The sequence below is a fragment of the Octopus sinensis genome, linkage group LG16 (assembly GCF_006345805.1).
Source record: "Octopus sinensis linkage group LG16, ASM634580v1, whole genome shotgun sequence".
NCBI lineage: Eukaryota > Metazoa > Mollusca > Cephalopoda > Octopoda > Octopodidae > Octopus > Octopus sinensis.
In genome coordinates, this window is record NC_043012.1 from 3,252,332 (window position 1) to 3,269,806 (window position 17,475).

At 36.2% G+C, this 17,475-nt stretch overlaps 1 protein-coding gene across 1 annotated transcript in view; it reads left to right on the forward strand.

Annotated features, from left to right (window-relative positions):
- Positions 1-1,796: 1,796 nt before the first annotated feature.
- LOC115220577 (cytochrome P450 3A24) overlaps positions 1,797-17,475 on the forward strand; it is a 29,121-nt gene continuing 13,442 nt past the window's right edge. Inside the window, exons 1-6 of the mRNA XM_029790729.2 lie at positions 1,797-2,448; positions 9,833-9,929; positions 12,750-12,802; positions 13,952-14,048; positions 15,679-15,795; positions 16,679-16,767. Of these exons, the coding sequence (XP_029646589.1) occupies positions 2,378-2,448; positions 9,833-9,929; positions 12,750-12,802; positions 13,952-14,048; positions 15,679-15,795; positions 16,679-16,767 (524 nt within the window). The 5' untranslated portion in view covers positions 1,797-2,377. The remainder of the gene's footprint in view (positions 2,449-9,832; positions 9,930-12,749; positions 12,803-13,951; positions 14,049-15,678; positions 15,796-16,678; positions 16,768-17,475) is intronic.

A 17,475-nucleotide genomic window follows, 5' to 3' on the forward strand; every position in this document is an offset into this window, starting at 1 on the left:
CGAGAAGCAGTTAAGTGAGAGGACAAGTTTAATGCTTTTAATGTGGCACCAGCACTGGCAGAGTAACCAAGTAACTCACAAGATAAGGAATTATGAGAGGAGCAGGGGCATTTGAGGAGGGGAACTTGTGTCAGAAGATGAAAGGTTAGAGTGTGACAAAGAGACAGAGACAGACAGAAGCAGGTGTCTTGCCATGACGGAATGGACATTAAAGGAGGTGATTTAGTATCAGATGATGAAAGGTTAGAGTGTAACAGGGAAATAGAGAGGCAGATATAGGTGTCTTGCTATAGAAGAGGTACATGGTTACCCAGTGAAAGAGAGAGAAAGAAAAAGAGGGAGAGAGAGAGAGAGAGAGGGGGTACAAGAAAGAGGCTAGAAACAAGTGTGCTGATGTAAAGGAGATACTTGCTTACCTTGTCAGAGGAAAAACAAGAGGAGAGAGTGACCACAGGGAAATAGAGAGAGAGAGAGAGAGAGAGTATATGTGTGTGTGTGTGTGTGTGTAAGAGAGAGTAGGAGAGAGATGGTGAAGTGCTAGGGTGTACTTACAAGTAACAAGAATATGAGTGTAGAACCGGGTTGGAAAAATAGGGTGTGGGTGTGGGTGTGGGGGGTTTGGGGAGCAGTGATACTCTGAGCAGGGCAGTGAGGGCAAGAAATGGGATTGGAATGCAGTCATAATTTATGAAGAGGAAATGTGAGGAAGAGAAAGATGCAGTTAGAAGAGGAGTTGTAGTTTGATTTCTTAGGGTATATATATATACACAGTCTTAATCTTTCAATCTACCAAATTCCACTCAGATGGTATTGGTCTACTCCAGGCTAAAGATATCATACAGGCATCAAACCCAGAATTATGTGATTACAAAGCAAAAATCTAAACCACAAAGCCATATTTGAACTTATTATGTACAGAGATGGACATTAAAACTCACCTTCTTTCTTTCTTTCTTTATTTCTTTATTTATGGATTTTGTATGAAATCTATACCTTTAGTATAAATAGGCTGTCATAAGTTGAATAGTTTATATATTTTCACATGGTATGTTTGTGTTGGTAGTCATTGGCATTTTAAAACTAGACTATAGAAGCTATAGTTACATACATGCACACACACACACACACACACAATCATACAGATACATTTTAGATTAGACTCCCCATGTTCAGTCCATTGCAGGATGAAGGCCTCAGCATCTTCTCTCCACCAACCATAGTCTGATGTGTAAGCCATGAATTGGAGCTTGAGATCATGCTGGTTTGATAGCTTACTCATCTTAACGCCCCCTCCCCTAGCGCCCCTTTGCTCCAAAATGCTCCCTCAAGTTCCAAATGGCCTCCTTTGAAAACCTTTGGTCTAAATCAAGTGAAAAACCAAACAACAGAAATTGTGTTAAAAATTGTTCCCCAGTGTAATCTAAGACATTCCATTTATGACCACCTCATTCAGAAAATGGAAAAACTGTAACCTTATTATTTAACTACTCTATTGTTTTTCTTAACATAGATGGAAATTTGAGAGACCTCGATACTATTTCTGACAGGTCAAAGATCTCTCGAACGTTTACCTTGGCTTTTATTATATTTGATATTTGAATTTTAAAAACATACTTTTGCCGTCTACTATATTTTCTCGTATGTTAAATTTCCTCTCCTATCTCTAATCTCTCTCTCTCTCTCTTCTGTCATTTAATATCTGCTAAACTCCACCTTCCTTTAATTTTCTTATTTGCAGATTCTTTGACCTGCCACCGTCTATATCAGTATATAATATTATTTAGATAACATTAAGCAGTTCAGGTCACAACATTCTTTACTACGTTGGAGGACAAAAAAAAAAAACTCGCTTTGCAAATATACCGTAATTTTAATCACGTAAGTTGAATCACAATTAAATTACTATGAAAAAGAAAAAGAAAGGGGAGGGTTTTAAATGGCTGGGTGGAGTGACGGGTTGTACATCGCTTAACAAATTGCGAGTTAAGCTACGCCCTTAAATTGTTACTGGTTTTTTAATTTAATTTTTAGTGAACGTCTGCAAAAGTAACTCGCAATATCCATTATCGCTTTTTAACGTTCTGAATTCAAATCAAGCCCTGTTTAACAGTAAATTTCCAGGTTCGATAAATTGAGATACCAGTCAAGTATTGAAGTCGTTTATATTACTTACCTCTTCTCCATAAAATCGCTAGCCTTCTGCTTAAATTAGAAATACTTCAGTAGCAATCTTTTTTTCTTTTTCATCCGATATTATTTTGACTTTTCTTTGATGTTAACTTTATTACAGCCGACATTAGTTATATGATGAAAACAGTTGTGTAGTTAGCTTTTCTATATTGATTTTGACAGTCGTTCATCAGCAAATTCTAAGACAATGGATACCCTCAGCTTCTTTACTATACCGAATTGTGTTCTCCTCTCAATTGTTCTTCTGCTATTATATATGTAAGTAAATTTATCAACTTTTTATACAGACAAAAATTACACAAACTTCGAATTGTAAAATCTTTTACCAACTAAATTACTAAAATATTTATACTAACGTTATTACTAAAACATTTGTATTCTCATTACGACTAAAGTTTCTATACTCACTATGACCATTTTTAAATATCAATTAATTGTTTATACTTATAAGCTAATTTAAAAGCTAATTTATTAAAATGTTCTAAGAGTTAATTCTATGAGTTCACTTTCTACACACTTTTGTCCACCTCTTACTGCAATGCACGACAGAATACGGAGTTTACGGGCAAATTTCATTCCAAGATAAAAGACATTTCTCTCCAATAGGTCTCTAACGCTATTAGTAAGGACATATTGCGGCACTCAAGAGTCTATGCTCTCTGCGCTTATGTCTTCGTTGACATCTTCTCCAATTGTCAATTCCTCTTGTATCAACATCTCACATCATCAGTACGCTATGTGCCTTTGTTTATACAGTAGAACCTCGCAATACGAGTGCCCCATTGTATGAGTAATTTGCTGTACGAGCCGAGACTCGAGCGAAATTTTGTCTTGAACTACGAGCAAACAAATCGTCCCATCTTTAAGGTAATTCAGTTAATAAGACCAGTTTACATATTTCTTTTGCATTCTCTTTTTTATAATTGTCATTTTGCTTGTAACTACACCTTCTCTGTTTTAACAACTCATAAAAAAATTATTTTTGAGTAGTTTTGGGGGTTCTGGAACAGATTAATTATATTTTAGTTAATTTCAATGGGGAAAATTGATTTGTAAAGCGAGTAAATCTTAAGACGTGCTCGGTCATGGAATGAATTAAGTTCGTACTGCGAGGTATCACTGTATATACATTTTTTGTAACACTTGAGCATTTGAAAGTGTTGAACTTGTTCCAATTTATAAAATTTATTTTCTAAATCATACGACATGAATTGGAGCCGCTTATTTATTTTTTGTATTCATCTTGTAACTTAATGAAACAGTATGAAATGTTCTGGATTAATCAACCCCGCCTCTACTTTGTTGCTATAACAACGTCTCTACTGAGTTGTTCTGAAGAAAGAGAGGTAAAGAAAGAGAGAGAGAGAGAGAGAGAGAGATCATGATGTGTGGGAGAAAATAGAAACCCACAGTAAGCGGAGACATACTGGAAACATCGGGAGACTGTTGGGATAGTCTGTGAAGGACAGCCTAAGACTTGGCGATTATAGTACCAATAGGTGGAAATACACCAATACCAGGGGCAGGAGTGCAAAGGATCCTTGGTTCAACTGAGGAGGGTCGTTGGGTGAAGGCAGTAGGACTTGCTCACCAGGGTCAATGGATGCAGTGGGACCAGACACTCAAATGTCCACTGCCTTGGAAGGAACTCTGGAACACTGACCAAGGAAGATTGGCCTACTTCCCTCGTGCTGTCACTGATCTCTTGCCAACCTCAAACTATCTTAAAATATGGAATAAAGAAAAAGACTCATTCTGCAAGCAGTGCGGGGCAACTCTTTGCACTTTGAACCACATTTTGACCGGATGCTCTAGGGCTTTGGGAAACATGACAAGGTTCTTGCAGAAATCGTATAGTGGACTTATATGCAAAGGGTGAAGGCTAATAAACACCACCCACCTCCAAAAAAGGGTACCAAATTCCTAAAGATAGGTGACGAATATCATAAGACGAAAGCAATGAAAGGCGCCTTGTTTGCCATTTTGCGTTAAGCATCAGACTGGGAGATGCAAGTTGGCCCGAGGGGTAGACTTGTTTTTCGAGAAGAGATAGTGGTAACCTCACCTCAACCAGAGATGTTCTTGCTCTGCAAGTTCCTGCATCGTGGTCGAACTTACAGTGCCCTGGGAGGACAGACTCGATATTTCCCACCAAGTAAAGAAATCGAAATGTCTGGACTTAGATAACAAGGCTTTGTCAAGGGCTGGCTTGCAGCCTTATTTCCACTGAAATCGGCTGCCGCAGCTTTCCATGTTGGTCGGTCTGCTATTTCCTGCAGAAAATAGGTCTGAGACCCAGACAACTAAAGAAAGCCATCGAAGAAACAGGCACATCTAAAACTAGAACAAGATAGCTATAGCTGATAAGAGACCGCAAGTGAAACCCTTCGGTAGGTGCTCTGCTCAGATGAAGGTTACCGGCAGAGGGGTCAGCTAATTGCTTCACAACGTGCGGATTCGTTATTTTTTTCTTTTTACCTGCGTAAAAAAGTGTGTTACTATCTGGGAGATCTTTACGGTAGCAGAAAAGGAATTTTTACTCCTATTTCTAAATTCGGTGCGTTGTGAAGGAATTAGCTATTATAGAATATTTGTGTGTGTATATATATATATATACAAAATTAGAAAATGGAGAAACATACTTAAATTAATCAAACATCAACCATCAGATAATACCCAATCAATACTTTATTACACCATTACATAACAGCAAAGGCATTATACAAAATATATTGTAAATATAATTAGACAAGGAAATAGAAATATAAAATATAAAATATAATATATAATTATATCATATCTGACAGCTGTTTCGGCCGTGAGGACAAGTATGCCTCATTTAACCTATAAGCCATATAAGGCAGGTATAAATGAGACATTAACAAGGATGTCCCACGGCCTCTTCAGAGAATTTAATTTATTATAAGTGTGAAAAATTTTTTTTACATATAAATATAAAAATATAAAATATAAAAACGTGTGCATAGACACTCATAATTCTACACATATATATATATATATATATATATATATATACACAATAATACAATATAAACAAAATAAACAAAATATATCAATATACATTCACAAACACAGTTATTCTACATATTGGACTCCTAGTTCCATAATATATATATATATATATATCGCTTTTGGAAAAGCATAAATCCGGAGAAGCACACTCTAAGAAATAGAGCAGTCTATATTTTATCACTGGTGAAGGCCGGTTTATGGGGGTTTCCTGGGTTTCCCGTCCATAAAGGGTTTAACTCTATGGCATATCGTCAGACCCCAAGGCCTGTTGGCCTAAAACCCCTATCCAAGGTAACCCCATAAACCGGCCTTCACCACTGATAATATATGAGGGGGGGGGGGTTATTTGTTATGAAAGAGAGATCTTTGTAAGAAAAAAAAATGAGAGAGAAAGAAATATAATGAAAGAGAGAAAGACGCAGTAGAGGGCAGAAAGAGAAAGAGAAAAACTGAGAGTAGATTTGTAGACAACATGTTTTAAAAAACACAGACGCAGTTTAAGGAAAGGGAGAGAGAGTAAGCAAGAGAAAAGTATTATAATATATTTGAAAGTTCATTCTGCATTCATAAGCGTGTAACGAACTTAGTGTGATGTGTATCTTCTCTTGTACTTTCGGGGTACAAGAAAGCAATCACTAGCCGTTGCTTTAATAATACAGATTCTCTACCAGTCAGAAACAACAAGACGCAGACGTAAAATATATATATACTACTTTATTCTCTTTCTTGGTAACAATAACAATAAGTGGTTATCTGATGTCCTTGGTTTGGGGCGCGCAAGGCTGAAAGTTAATCGATTGTAATATTTACAATATTCAGCCGCTAAAACCAGAACGGGTTCAAGATGGCGTCGAAACAGGGAAGTTGAATGTGGTCGGCAACAATTTGGTTAAAGGCATTCGGCCGACTGCTGCTAGAATCAAGTCCTGACGGAGAGAGAATATACGTGACCGTTGCCTTCGATAGCCATGTCTCAAAGTCCCCGCTGACTGCTGCTAGTGGTCAAACGTTCTAACTGCTACGTAGGCAATAGGGTTCTTCTTCCGGTACTTCGCACATGCGCGAGAGGGCCCTTCCTCTCTCTGCCTTGGTAAAGGCACCAACATGCGCGAAATACAAATGGACGGTGCGCGAGCGCGCGCCGTTATAGTGTCACTACAAGCGTAACTGATCTCATTTTACACATAACAAAATGCAATGTGTTTCACATCGGTCAACGTTGCAGAGAGAAGTAAAGCAACAATCGGAGCATTCAGTGCAGGCGAACTGTAGCAAGATGTTTACAAAATTGTTGTGCAAACTGTAATCGTAAATAATATTTATTTTAAAAATTTCACACATACGCACACACGCGCTTATATATATATATATATATATGTATATATAACAAGTAAGTGTATTATTTTGACGCTCGGGAAAACTGAAAAAGTCTTTTATGTATATCTATATAAATAAAACTGAGAATGTCTGTCTGTCCGTATGTATGTGTGAATCCCTAAAACTCGAGAACTACTCAACCGATTTCATTCAAATTTTACATATGCATTACTTAGAGTCTGCTTTTTGCCTAATGCGGGCCCAGAGCAATCTCTTAGACTGGCTCGGTATTACGAGATGGGATATAATATTGTTTCACTTTTAATTCTAATGTGATAACACTAAGATCATATTTTTTTACACATATATCGTTCAATTAACAGTTAATAATTATCACCGCTGTTCCAAGGTTGCAAGATATTTATAGTTACATATTAACCCTTAGATTAACGTTTAATACCTGTACTTAATCCATATATATAAGAATTCTTTGTCTCTCTGCCTCTCTGTCTGTTCCCAATGCATTCTCAAACGGCTCCACCAAATCATATTAGTGTCAATATGTAATTTTTTTCATTAAAACAATCTTTCTATAGTCAAATGTAGTACAGCACATTTTATACCACGACGATGACGACAACGTCACATTTTGTATATGAGTGTATGTCTGTCAATGTATGAGTGCGCATGTGTCTGTCAGTGTGTATGTGTGTTTCAGCAATCGACAACGTCACATTTTGTATATGAGTGTGTCTCTGCGTTAGGTACGTTATTCAACACACATACATATACATATGTGACGACTGGCATGCATGAATGTATGTGTCTCTCTTACTATATGTATGTGATTGTATGTGAGAGTGTGTGTGTGTGTATCGTCACATTTTGCATATGAATGTGTATGTATCTATGAGTGTGTTTGCACGCCTGTTACGTATGTAATCAAGACCTGGGATGAGGTGGTGAAGCACGACCTTCAAACATTGGGCCTTAGTGAGGCAATGACTAGTGACCAAGACCTTTGGAGATATGCTGTGCCTGAGAAGACGCAACAAACCAAGTGAGATCATAGCCCACGGCATATGCCAATGGGTGTAACCAACCCACTTATGAATACTCTCATTCATTAGATAATAAACTTTGCTTGCGAAGACCTATTGAGGCAAGTGTAATCAAGATCTAAATCGCTGACGTGGCCGATGGCAGTACCGCCTGATTGGCACTCATGTCAGTGAAACGTTAAAAGCATATCCGAACGTGGGGTGTAACCAGCCCACTTATAAGTACACCTCATTCATTGGACAATGAACTTTGCTTGCAAAGATTTTTGAGGCAAGTGTAAACAAATCTAAATCGCTGACTTGGCCGATGACAGTACTGACTGCTTGGCACTCGTTGCCAGTGGAACATTAAAAGCACATCCAAACCTGATCGTTGCCAGGGCCACGAATTGGCTCCCGTACCGGTGACACATGAAAAGCACCATTCGAGCATGATCACTGCCAGCGTTGCCTTACCGGCACATGTGCTGGTGGCACGTGAAACACAACATTCATGCAGGGTCTTTGCCAGTGCTGCTGGACTGGCTCCTGTGCGGGTAGCACATAAAAACACCTTTTGAGCATGGTCATTGCTAGAACTGCCTGACTGGTCCTCATGCTGGGGGCACGTAAAAGCACCCACTGCACTCTCAGAGTGGTTGGCGTTAGGAATGGTATCCAGCTGCAGAAACTTTGTCAGATCAGATTGAGCCTGGTGTGGTCTCTGGCTCACCAGTCCTCAGTCAAACCGTCCAACCCATGCCAGCATGGAAAGCGGACGTTAAACGATGATGAGCCTTCTGAATATGCTAATCTTCTACTATATAATATGCATATCAAACATGCTGTTGAGCATAAAATACCCTGTCATGATACTACACTAGTTTATAAACAGTTTTGTCTTGACTTTTGTGAGAGAAGTTAGAAGCTAATGTTTTGCATTTCTTTAAACAATTTCATCCATTATAGGCCAGCACTGTACCTATGTATTCATCTAACATTCATTTTAGCTACTGTCTAAACTCTTAAAGCAAGAATTAATGTATATGTCGAAATATATTCGAATTACTCAAAAAATACCTGTTGTAGATGGTTGGAAATTATAAATCCAATGAAAGAAGTCTGTTTGAGAAACATTTCAGAACATTCTGGCAATCCTTGAAATCCAGTGTACCACATGGCAGTGAAACATGGGCTGTGACCACTGACAACACGTGAAATGAATCCGGCATACTCTGCTGGATGGGTAATGTCAGTGTGCATGTATGATGGTGTAAGTGATTGGAAAAAAAAGTTGGGTATATAAAACATTAGATGTAGTGAACGATAAGATTGTGCTGATATGGACATATGATGCATATGGACGAGGACAGCTGCATCAAGAATTGCTAATCTCTAACTGAGGAAGGAACATGTGGGATGAAATTTTGAGAAAGGATCTTCAGATGTTGGGCTTCACTGAAGGGACAACAAGGGACTGAGACATTAAGCAGTGTATTGTGCTAGGGAAGACGCATGAAGCTAAGTAAAATTGTGGCCATTCATACATACAGGCTTGTCCTTTACATCCGTCTCTCAGCTAAGAGATCCTACTCTAGCAGACTCGCAGGTGCTGGGGCTGCATAAAAGCACCCGTACTAGTGACACATAAGAGTGCCCATCCAAGTTCCACATATAAACACATGTGCCACTACTGCATAAATGTACATCCAAGCTGGTGCCATGTAAGAACATCCAAGCCGGTGCCATGTAAGAGCACTCGAGCCGGTATCCTGTTAAAAGCACACGGTACACTCTGTAAAGCCATAGAAACCATGCCTAAAACAGATAAACAAGTTCAGGCAGCCCTCCAACTGGCAAGTGCTGTAGCTGGCCAGCTCCTGCTGAAACATCCAACCCATGCCAGCATGGAGAACAAACTTTAATTGGCAATAGTAATGATGATGACTTATCATTACTCAAATAATACTTTGAGATTTTTATGAACAGACCACTTTCTCACTGAAAGACAGGTTAATAATGTCAGTAGATTTTGTAAATTCTAAGTGCACACTTCTAAAACAACACAATGGATAAATCTCATATTTCAACATTTCTCAAATCGAAAGCAGTGAGTGCATTTATATGATTGAATCTATTTTATATTCCATTATAAACTAGTTTAATTATTTTAGTTCGAGTATTTCTAAATTTTATAAACAGTATTTATCTACAATAATCTTAAATGCAATGTTTTTTCAATTACATATTAGACTGGCAAAAAAACCATATGATTACTTCAAAAACATCAATATTCCTGGCCCAGAGCCATGGTTCTTTTTTGGAAATATGTTACAACTCATGAAGAAGGTAGGTGGCATTGGAATTTTTCATACCCTATGTGTACCCTGTCCGATGGACTTAGATAGCTGAGTGATAAAAAAGTTATCATGTATACTTGCATATAGGTTGCACAATTTTTACCAAAACTTTTGATAAAATCAGGGCTGCAACTTATCTGAAGTTATCAATGGTCAAGTAGATTTATCAATCAGACTACCTTCATAAAGTCACTTCCACAAAATGTTTTAATATTTATAAGCAAAGTTTTGAAATAAAGATGTATATTTGATAATGTTTAAGAAATATTAGTTATATTTTCGTTATAAAGGGGGCCATTGTAACTCCTCAGATTATAGTGTGACCTACTTTGACAACCCCAAACTAAGGGTGCCACATATCTGCGAGTGTATACGGTAGTTAAAATTTTGCATTGTGATTGGTTTCTCAGCATTCTAAACATAATTGTTGTTGGTGTTGATTTGGCATTTATTAAAGTAGATATTTTTTATTTATTTCTTGTTATTTTTATATAATCTTACTCTTTACTTTAAACAATAAGGTTTAATGATTGGTATTTTATCATTTTGATTCAGTAAAATCAGTACCAGTAATACACTGGAAACAATTCAATTTGACATTTTCCCTCACTTATAGAACTCCATCATCCTACATAACAATTTGAAAAGAATTTTTTAAGCCCGTATCAATGATCCAGAAGGGAAATTACAAGTTTTCACCCTTGCAAACAATTCCATCCTTTCACACTTCTTATGCCCTCATTGAAAACAGGAAATTACAACCTCGCATTTCCTTTCTATTTCGCTCCATGTCTTAAGATTGGTTTCAAGTTTTGGCATAAAGCCAGTGTTTCAGTGTTCACCTGGTACTTATTTTATTGACCCTTAAAGGATGAAGGGCAAAATCAATCTCAGTAGAATTTGAACTCTGAACATAAAGACACATGAAATGTATTTTGCCTAGCATGGTAAGGTTTCTGCCAGCTTGCAGCCTTGATCCATGTCTTAATATTGATTTCAAATTTTGGTACAAAGCCAGCAATTTCGGGGGAGGGGATGAATTGATTACATCGATCCCAGCATTGAACTTGTACTTATTTTATCGATCCCAAAAGGATGAAAGGCAAAGCCAACCTCATTGGAATTTGAAATTGGAACATGAAGACAGATGAAATGCCACTAAACATTTTGCCTGGCATGGTTATGATTCTGCCATGTCACTGCCTTGATCCATGTTTTAATATTAAAAGCAATGGCTTCACTTCACACCCTGGGGATAAATATTATGGAAAATCAGTCTTTCTCATATTCTTAGAATATCTCTCTATATATAAAACTGAGAATGTGTGTCTGTCTGTCTGTGTGTTTCCCTAAAACTTGAGAACTACACAACCAATTTCATTCAAATTTTACAGATGCCTTACTTAGGGTCCATGTAGTTTCATGGGCAAGAAAAATGTTCAACTTCTTACCTAGAGCGAGCCCATAGCCATATCATATCTTCTCCACTATTTCAGTATAATGTGTTAAAAGTGAAACAAAAACATTTCTCTATTTTATGTCAGATGCTTTCACAATAACAATTGAATTATATGTAGTAAGTAATAATTAAAATCAAACTAAAGTATAATATTATCGTAACATGAAAAAAAGTAAAAATAGCAATTGGTATAAAATCGCATCAATGACTTGAACTTGAATAAGTGGTTTCACAGGAATGGGAATAAATAAAAAATAAAATTTAAGTGCAGAAATGGAATAGTCCAGATGGAGCTGTGCACGGCTTTTACATAAGATTATTTGCTAATTAGCTAGCATTAAGTATCTATATGAAGTTTGGCTGTATGTAATGTCTGTTTTCTCGAAAGATGCTTCAACTGAGTACCTGATGTATTGCTGTCAGAGTCAGACGTTATTATTGTGTGAAAGAGTGAAAAAAAAAAGCGAAAAATTGTAGAAAGAGATGGAACAGGATCGAATTGCACGAGTCGCTTGTCGCTGTGTGTCGTTACTTTTTATAGAAGGAGCGTCGACCCTCGGTCATGGAGACTTACGCGGGGGTTGCCGCAACGAAGAGTGGCACATCGCTTGTATTGTATATTTCTGGTGCAAAAGTATAAATTAGAATTCAATGTGTACCAATGCACTAACAGTTACTGGTTAGATGTCAAATTCTCACATTTTAATAGTTTACATAATTTTTAGCATTTTCCTTATCAGCCACGGAAATTTCAAGGAAACTTCAAGGTCCCAATTTGCAATTATTTTGAGCTGTACACACTTTGCTATTTAGAAATGCACATATTTGAGCGCATGATATCCCATGAAGAAACTTACAAATGCTACAAAAAATACTATTCTTTTATTCGTGTCAGTCATGTGGCTGTGGTCATACTGGAGCATTTTCTTCTTTGTACTTTTTAAAATTTACCAACCAGTAGAAACTCTTCGTTTTCTTGGTTTATATGTGAGTGTGTGTGTATGTGTGTGTGTATAATATTGATTTCAAATTTTGTGTTTGATTGGTACTTATTTTATCAACCCTAAAAGGGTGAAATGTAAAGTCAATGGTGGCAGAATTTGATTGTACTCTTTTATTCCAGAAGTGTTCTCCACACACCCATTTTCTGCTGCTTAATCCCTCCCACTCCATTAATTTTTTCTTTACTTTGTTTCTTTATAATAATATTGTGATTGGATCTTTATGTAAATGAAACTAGATTTGTTTATTAATACAGGACTATTCATAAAAATATTATCTTGGAGGAATGAAAAAACAAGTATTTAAACCTTTCTATATTGAAATTGTAATTTAGTTATTCTTTTTTAGGGAATGGCAAAGTTTGACAAAGAAATGAAACAGAAATATGGAAAAGTATTAGGGTATGAACATTTTAAACAGTTTATATCTCATTCTGATGTGATGACTAAATGTGTACATTTATTGTTTATTCCTCTTGAAGTGCAATTGGGGTCTTGAAAATAGATATATATGAATTTTAGGATAGTTAAAATATGTTAGTGACACATTCCAACTTACAAAGGCAAATTCACTGCAGTTGCAATGGGGAAAAGATTCTCTCTTATGTTAAAAGTGTAAAAACCTTTTGTCATAAGCACATTTCTGGTTCTTTAGCCCTCCTCAATAGGGAAATACTACAGAGACATAACCCTAGGCAAATTCAGAGCCATAGCTTTAACCAAATAATGCAGTGAACATCAGTGACTACCTTGCATGAGTGGATGGAATGAAAATAGCAGTATCAGCACGAGGCAGTGATTAGGAATAGATGAACCTTAATTTAGTTAAAATATTTTTGCCACATATTTCAGCTTCAAAAGGCAAATTCACTGCAGTCACCATGGAGGAAAATAATTCTCTCTTATGATAAAAGGTGTAAAAACACCATATCAATTCAGTGCTTCCATCTAGCAGATTCCCACATGCACGCTTCTAGCTCTTTAGCCTTTCTCAGTGTGTGTGTGTGTGTGTCAGTGTTAATGTGGCTGGTCACATCAACTGCAGTGCCTGATTTGGCTCCTTGTCCATAGCCTGGATACATATACATACTGGAATGCTTCCACACTCACAGGATCGTAAACACATGCACACCACATACATACACATGCATGTCCTTTCATATTTGGTAACAGTGTCGGGGATTTATGACCATGTGTCCAGTGCAGTTGTATTGCCAGTGATATTTCTGTTTCTCTCATATTTTCTATTAATCATTGATCGTTGTTGTTCCATTAGAAATGTAGCTTTATTTAATTTAATTTAATTTTAATCTTTAGTAAATATTTTCTTCTATTCTTTTATAGTTATTTCTTCTTAATTGTTTTATTTCCAACTTTAAATATGCTAACAGTCACTTTTTTTGATGCAGATAGTGTTGTGGACATTTTACTGTCCATCCTGTCGACACAAAAACCAATCATGTTATAAGTTCCGGAAGATATACAATGCAATTTTGTGAACAGATATGAAAATTTGAATTGTAATTTTCCTATGTTTTCTTACTTTTACAGATTTTACATTTGTAATCAACCTCATATACTCATCAGTGACCCAGAAATGGTTAAAGAAATTTGCATCAAACAATTTGCTGTATTTACAAACAGATACGTAAGTTTACTTTTTAAAATTTAAGATGTTTTACATCCAGACATGCATCTAAATAACATAAGCTTTCTTTTCTTGCCTCATTTACAGATTTTCAATAAGATGTGGACCTACAGCTGAATAGCATAAGAGGGAAGTTCTCCCATTGAGTTGGCCATAAGAAATAAGGAGTGAGAGATATTCATGTTGGAGAAGTCTGTTGATTATGAGAGTTTCCATTCTGTTTGTGCCTAGGTCATTTTCTCTGCTGAAATTCTGTGGCATAGCCCAAAATGAGTGAATGATTTTGGGTACTTAAAATTATGAAATTTCGTTGTGTGTGGGATGTGGAGAAATATACTGAAGAAGATGGTTTCAGTGAAAAGATGAGTTGTTTCTGATAGGTTACAAGTACATGTGTCATCATGCATATTTAGAATATGAATTGTAGAACCAGTTGACTTGAAATGTTATGGAGTTGGAGATCTGAGGATAGATGCATAGTACATAGATATGTAATGGGTAGTTGTGATAAGGAAGAGACCTTGCCTTGAGATGGGAACAGAGTCAATTTTGGTTTGGCAGTGGTTGGGCGTGTGGCTGAAAACTAAATTGATGGTACTTGAAGTATTCACGTGTTGAAAAGAGACAATTGTTGAAGACAAAACTAACTGATGTAAAAGATTTACAAATGTAAAATATTCAGTTACTCCACTGCATTATCAGCATATTCAGATGAATGTGAGAACCAAGAAGTATTTGTGAGTGATGATGGATTATTATGGGTTATTATGAGATATATAATTCTCTTACCACTAAATTGATACAAAGTTAGTGTCTGATATGGCAGAGGTTGGGTTTGTAAATGAAAGAAACATCAAGTGTATGTGGAGGATTTGTGTGTTGATCATAGTAATTACCAGGGATGAGAGTAACTGAAGTTACACTTGTGAAAATTCAATTCCTCTCCCAATTGCATCAGTGTGATGGGATGATTGTATCAGGCGAGAGGTGTTTGTGAGTGAGGATATCAGTATGGATTATTATGACATGTATAATCCTCTGGCCATGATAAACATGCATTTATCACAAACATCTTTCTTTACACTTGTTCAAGATAAAGGCTGATGGAATCAATTGAATCTTCCCTCCAGACTTCTAGCAGTAAACATGGTCATATCATCTCTGATAGCAATGTTGATAAAATTCAACAACACTAAATTGTTTAATCATCATTCATGGTTCTTAGAATAAACTTTGTACATGTCTGAGATGACAAAGCATTTGCCATGACCCTAGGGTAATGGGTTAATTTCTAGGTCCTCATCAATTACCAGGATCATTGATTTTCAATTACTTGGATATTAAGCTAATATGACTATAGCTTTTACCAATGCAAAAAGATTTTATTCACTGACAATGTTGTTTGTCAGTGGATTATCCTCACCAAAATTTGATTTGCAGATTGAGAAATCTTTTTGACTTTTCTCTTTTCCCCTCAAAATGTGACATATTTCTCCACTTTTCTCTCTATTTTCATTTCAAAGTAAAATGGAATTATTTCTTTGTAATATCTTCTTCATGGTGTTTTCAAATTTTATTGCTGCAGAGATTTCTTAGAAAACTTTGATCAGATGTCACATGTTCTTTATAGGATATGTTTCCACCAGACAGAGTTGGGGATAAATTCCTAAGCTTTCTCACAGACTTACATTGGAAGTTTGCCCGTACTGTACTACTCCCAACCTTCAGTACCAGTCACTTAAAACAGGTAAGATCAATTCTATTTAATTTCACATAGTCTTAATTTTAATGAAAATTCTGTTCTTTTATTCTAAATTTAAAATATGTTGTTAATACATTTAAATATTATTTTTCCTTTCCTTGAATCATTAGTTGATAAACAAGAGGCTCTATAGCTTTGGTTAAAGGTAATAAGCTGTAATTATCTAACAAATCATAATGTTAATAGTTTTACAAAGAGCATCTGTTGTGTCAGGGCAAGACTCCTCTTTACAGCAAACTCAGATATTGTTGCTACCAAGCTTATTTTCCATATACTATATGGAGAAAGTCTTCAATGCTGACACATTGACTTAATAAAAGCCTATAAGATATACGTTTTCATCATAAGATTTCACTACATTTATTTATGTCAATTACATAACTTTATAATTGTGTTGGGGAGAATGAATTTGATTCAACTAATTAATATACCTTTTTTCTAATGGCCTAATTAGGAGGATTGATCTTTACAAATGTTTGCTAGCTTTCAACGACCTGAGGTATTAATGTATTTCAGTAATTCAATGACTGATGGGAAAGGAAGGGTAGGAAATGAATTCCAGATTATTGGTTCACTGGGAAAGCTATTGGACTGAATGGTTAGTGCATCTCTTAAAGAAAAGATACAGTAGGTGTGACAAGAGGAGGTGTTTCATGTGGCATTAAGCAGAGATAGTATACAACAACTAGCTTCTGTAAGAAGACCAATGTAGACCGTAGATGTAGTGAGAATTGTTAAAATGAGGAGATAACATGAATCATATTTTCAAGAATTATTAGAAAATCAACTGTCTTAAATGTCTACAGCAGTAAAACTAAAACCATGAGAAAAGAATAAGAACAATTTTGGGAATTTCAATTTCTTTCAGACAATGGGAATTATGAATAGAGTTGCGAAAAACCTGGAAGAAAACTTTTCTCTTTTTGCTGACAGTGACAAAGCTGTTGAAATGAAACAGTGAGTGACTCTGTTTAAACTGGTTTACTTTTGTGTTGTTCTTGTTGTTATGTGTAAGTATGTAAGAGTGTTTATGTATTGATGTCAAATAAAGTGTTTATCCTTAACCAAGTTACACAACCATGTTTGTATAAACTATTATAGCATCATCATCATTCTTTAATGTCCATTTTCCATGCTGGCATGGGTTGGACAGTTTGACAAAAGCTTGCAAACCAGAGAGCTGCACCAGGTTCCAGTCTGATTTTGCTTGGTTTTTACAGCTATATACTCTTCCTAATGCCAACCACTTTACAATGTGTGTAGGGTGCTTTTAGCATGGCACCAACACAATCGCTTTTATATGGCACCCGCACAGGACTTTTGCAGGCCAATCCCCTTCACCAGCGAATGCTACCATAACACTTCTGCTGTGGAGGATAGGTCTTCTTGAGTACAGCAAGGTGCCAGGTATCTTGGTCCTTTGTCTTCTCTTTCTGAAAGGTTCAGCATTCTGAAGCAGAGTAAGGATTGTACTGTCTATGCCAAAAAGCACCAGTGTAGGTATCTGACCCATTCAAGTGAAAAATTACAAGTAATTTGTTAATTTTATAATAAGCAGGAAAAAAGAAATCATGTCTTTCTCACTATGCATGATAGCTTTGTATTTGGAGAGAAAAACTGGAATTGATACATTTCCAATAATTATAATCAATGTAAGATATGTGA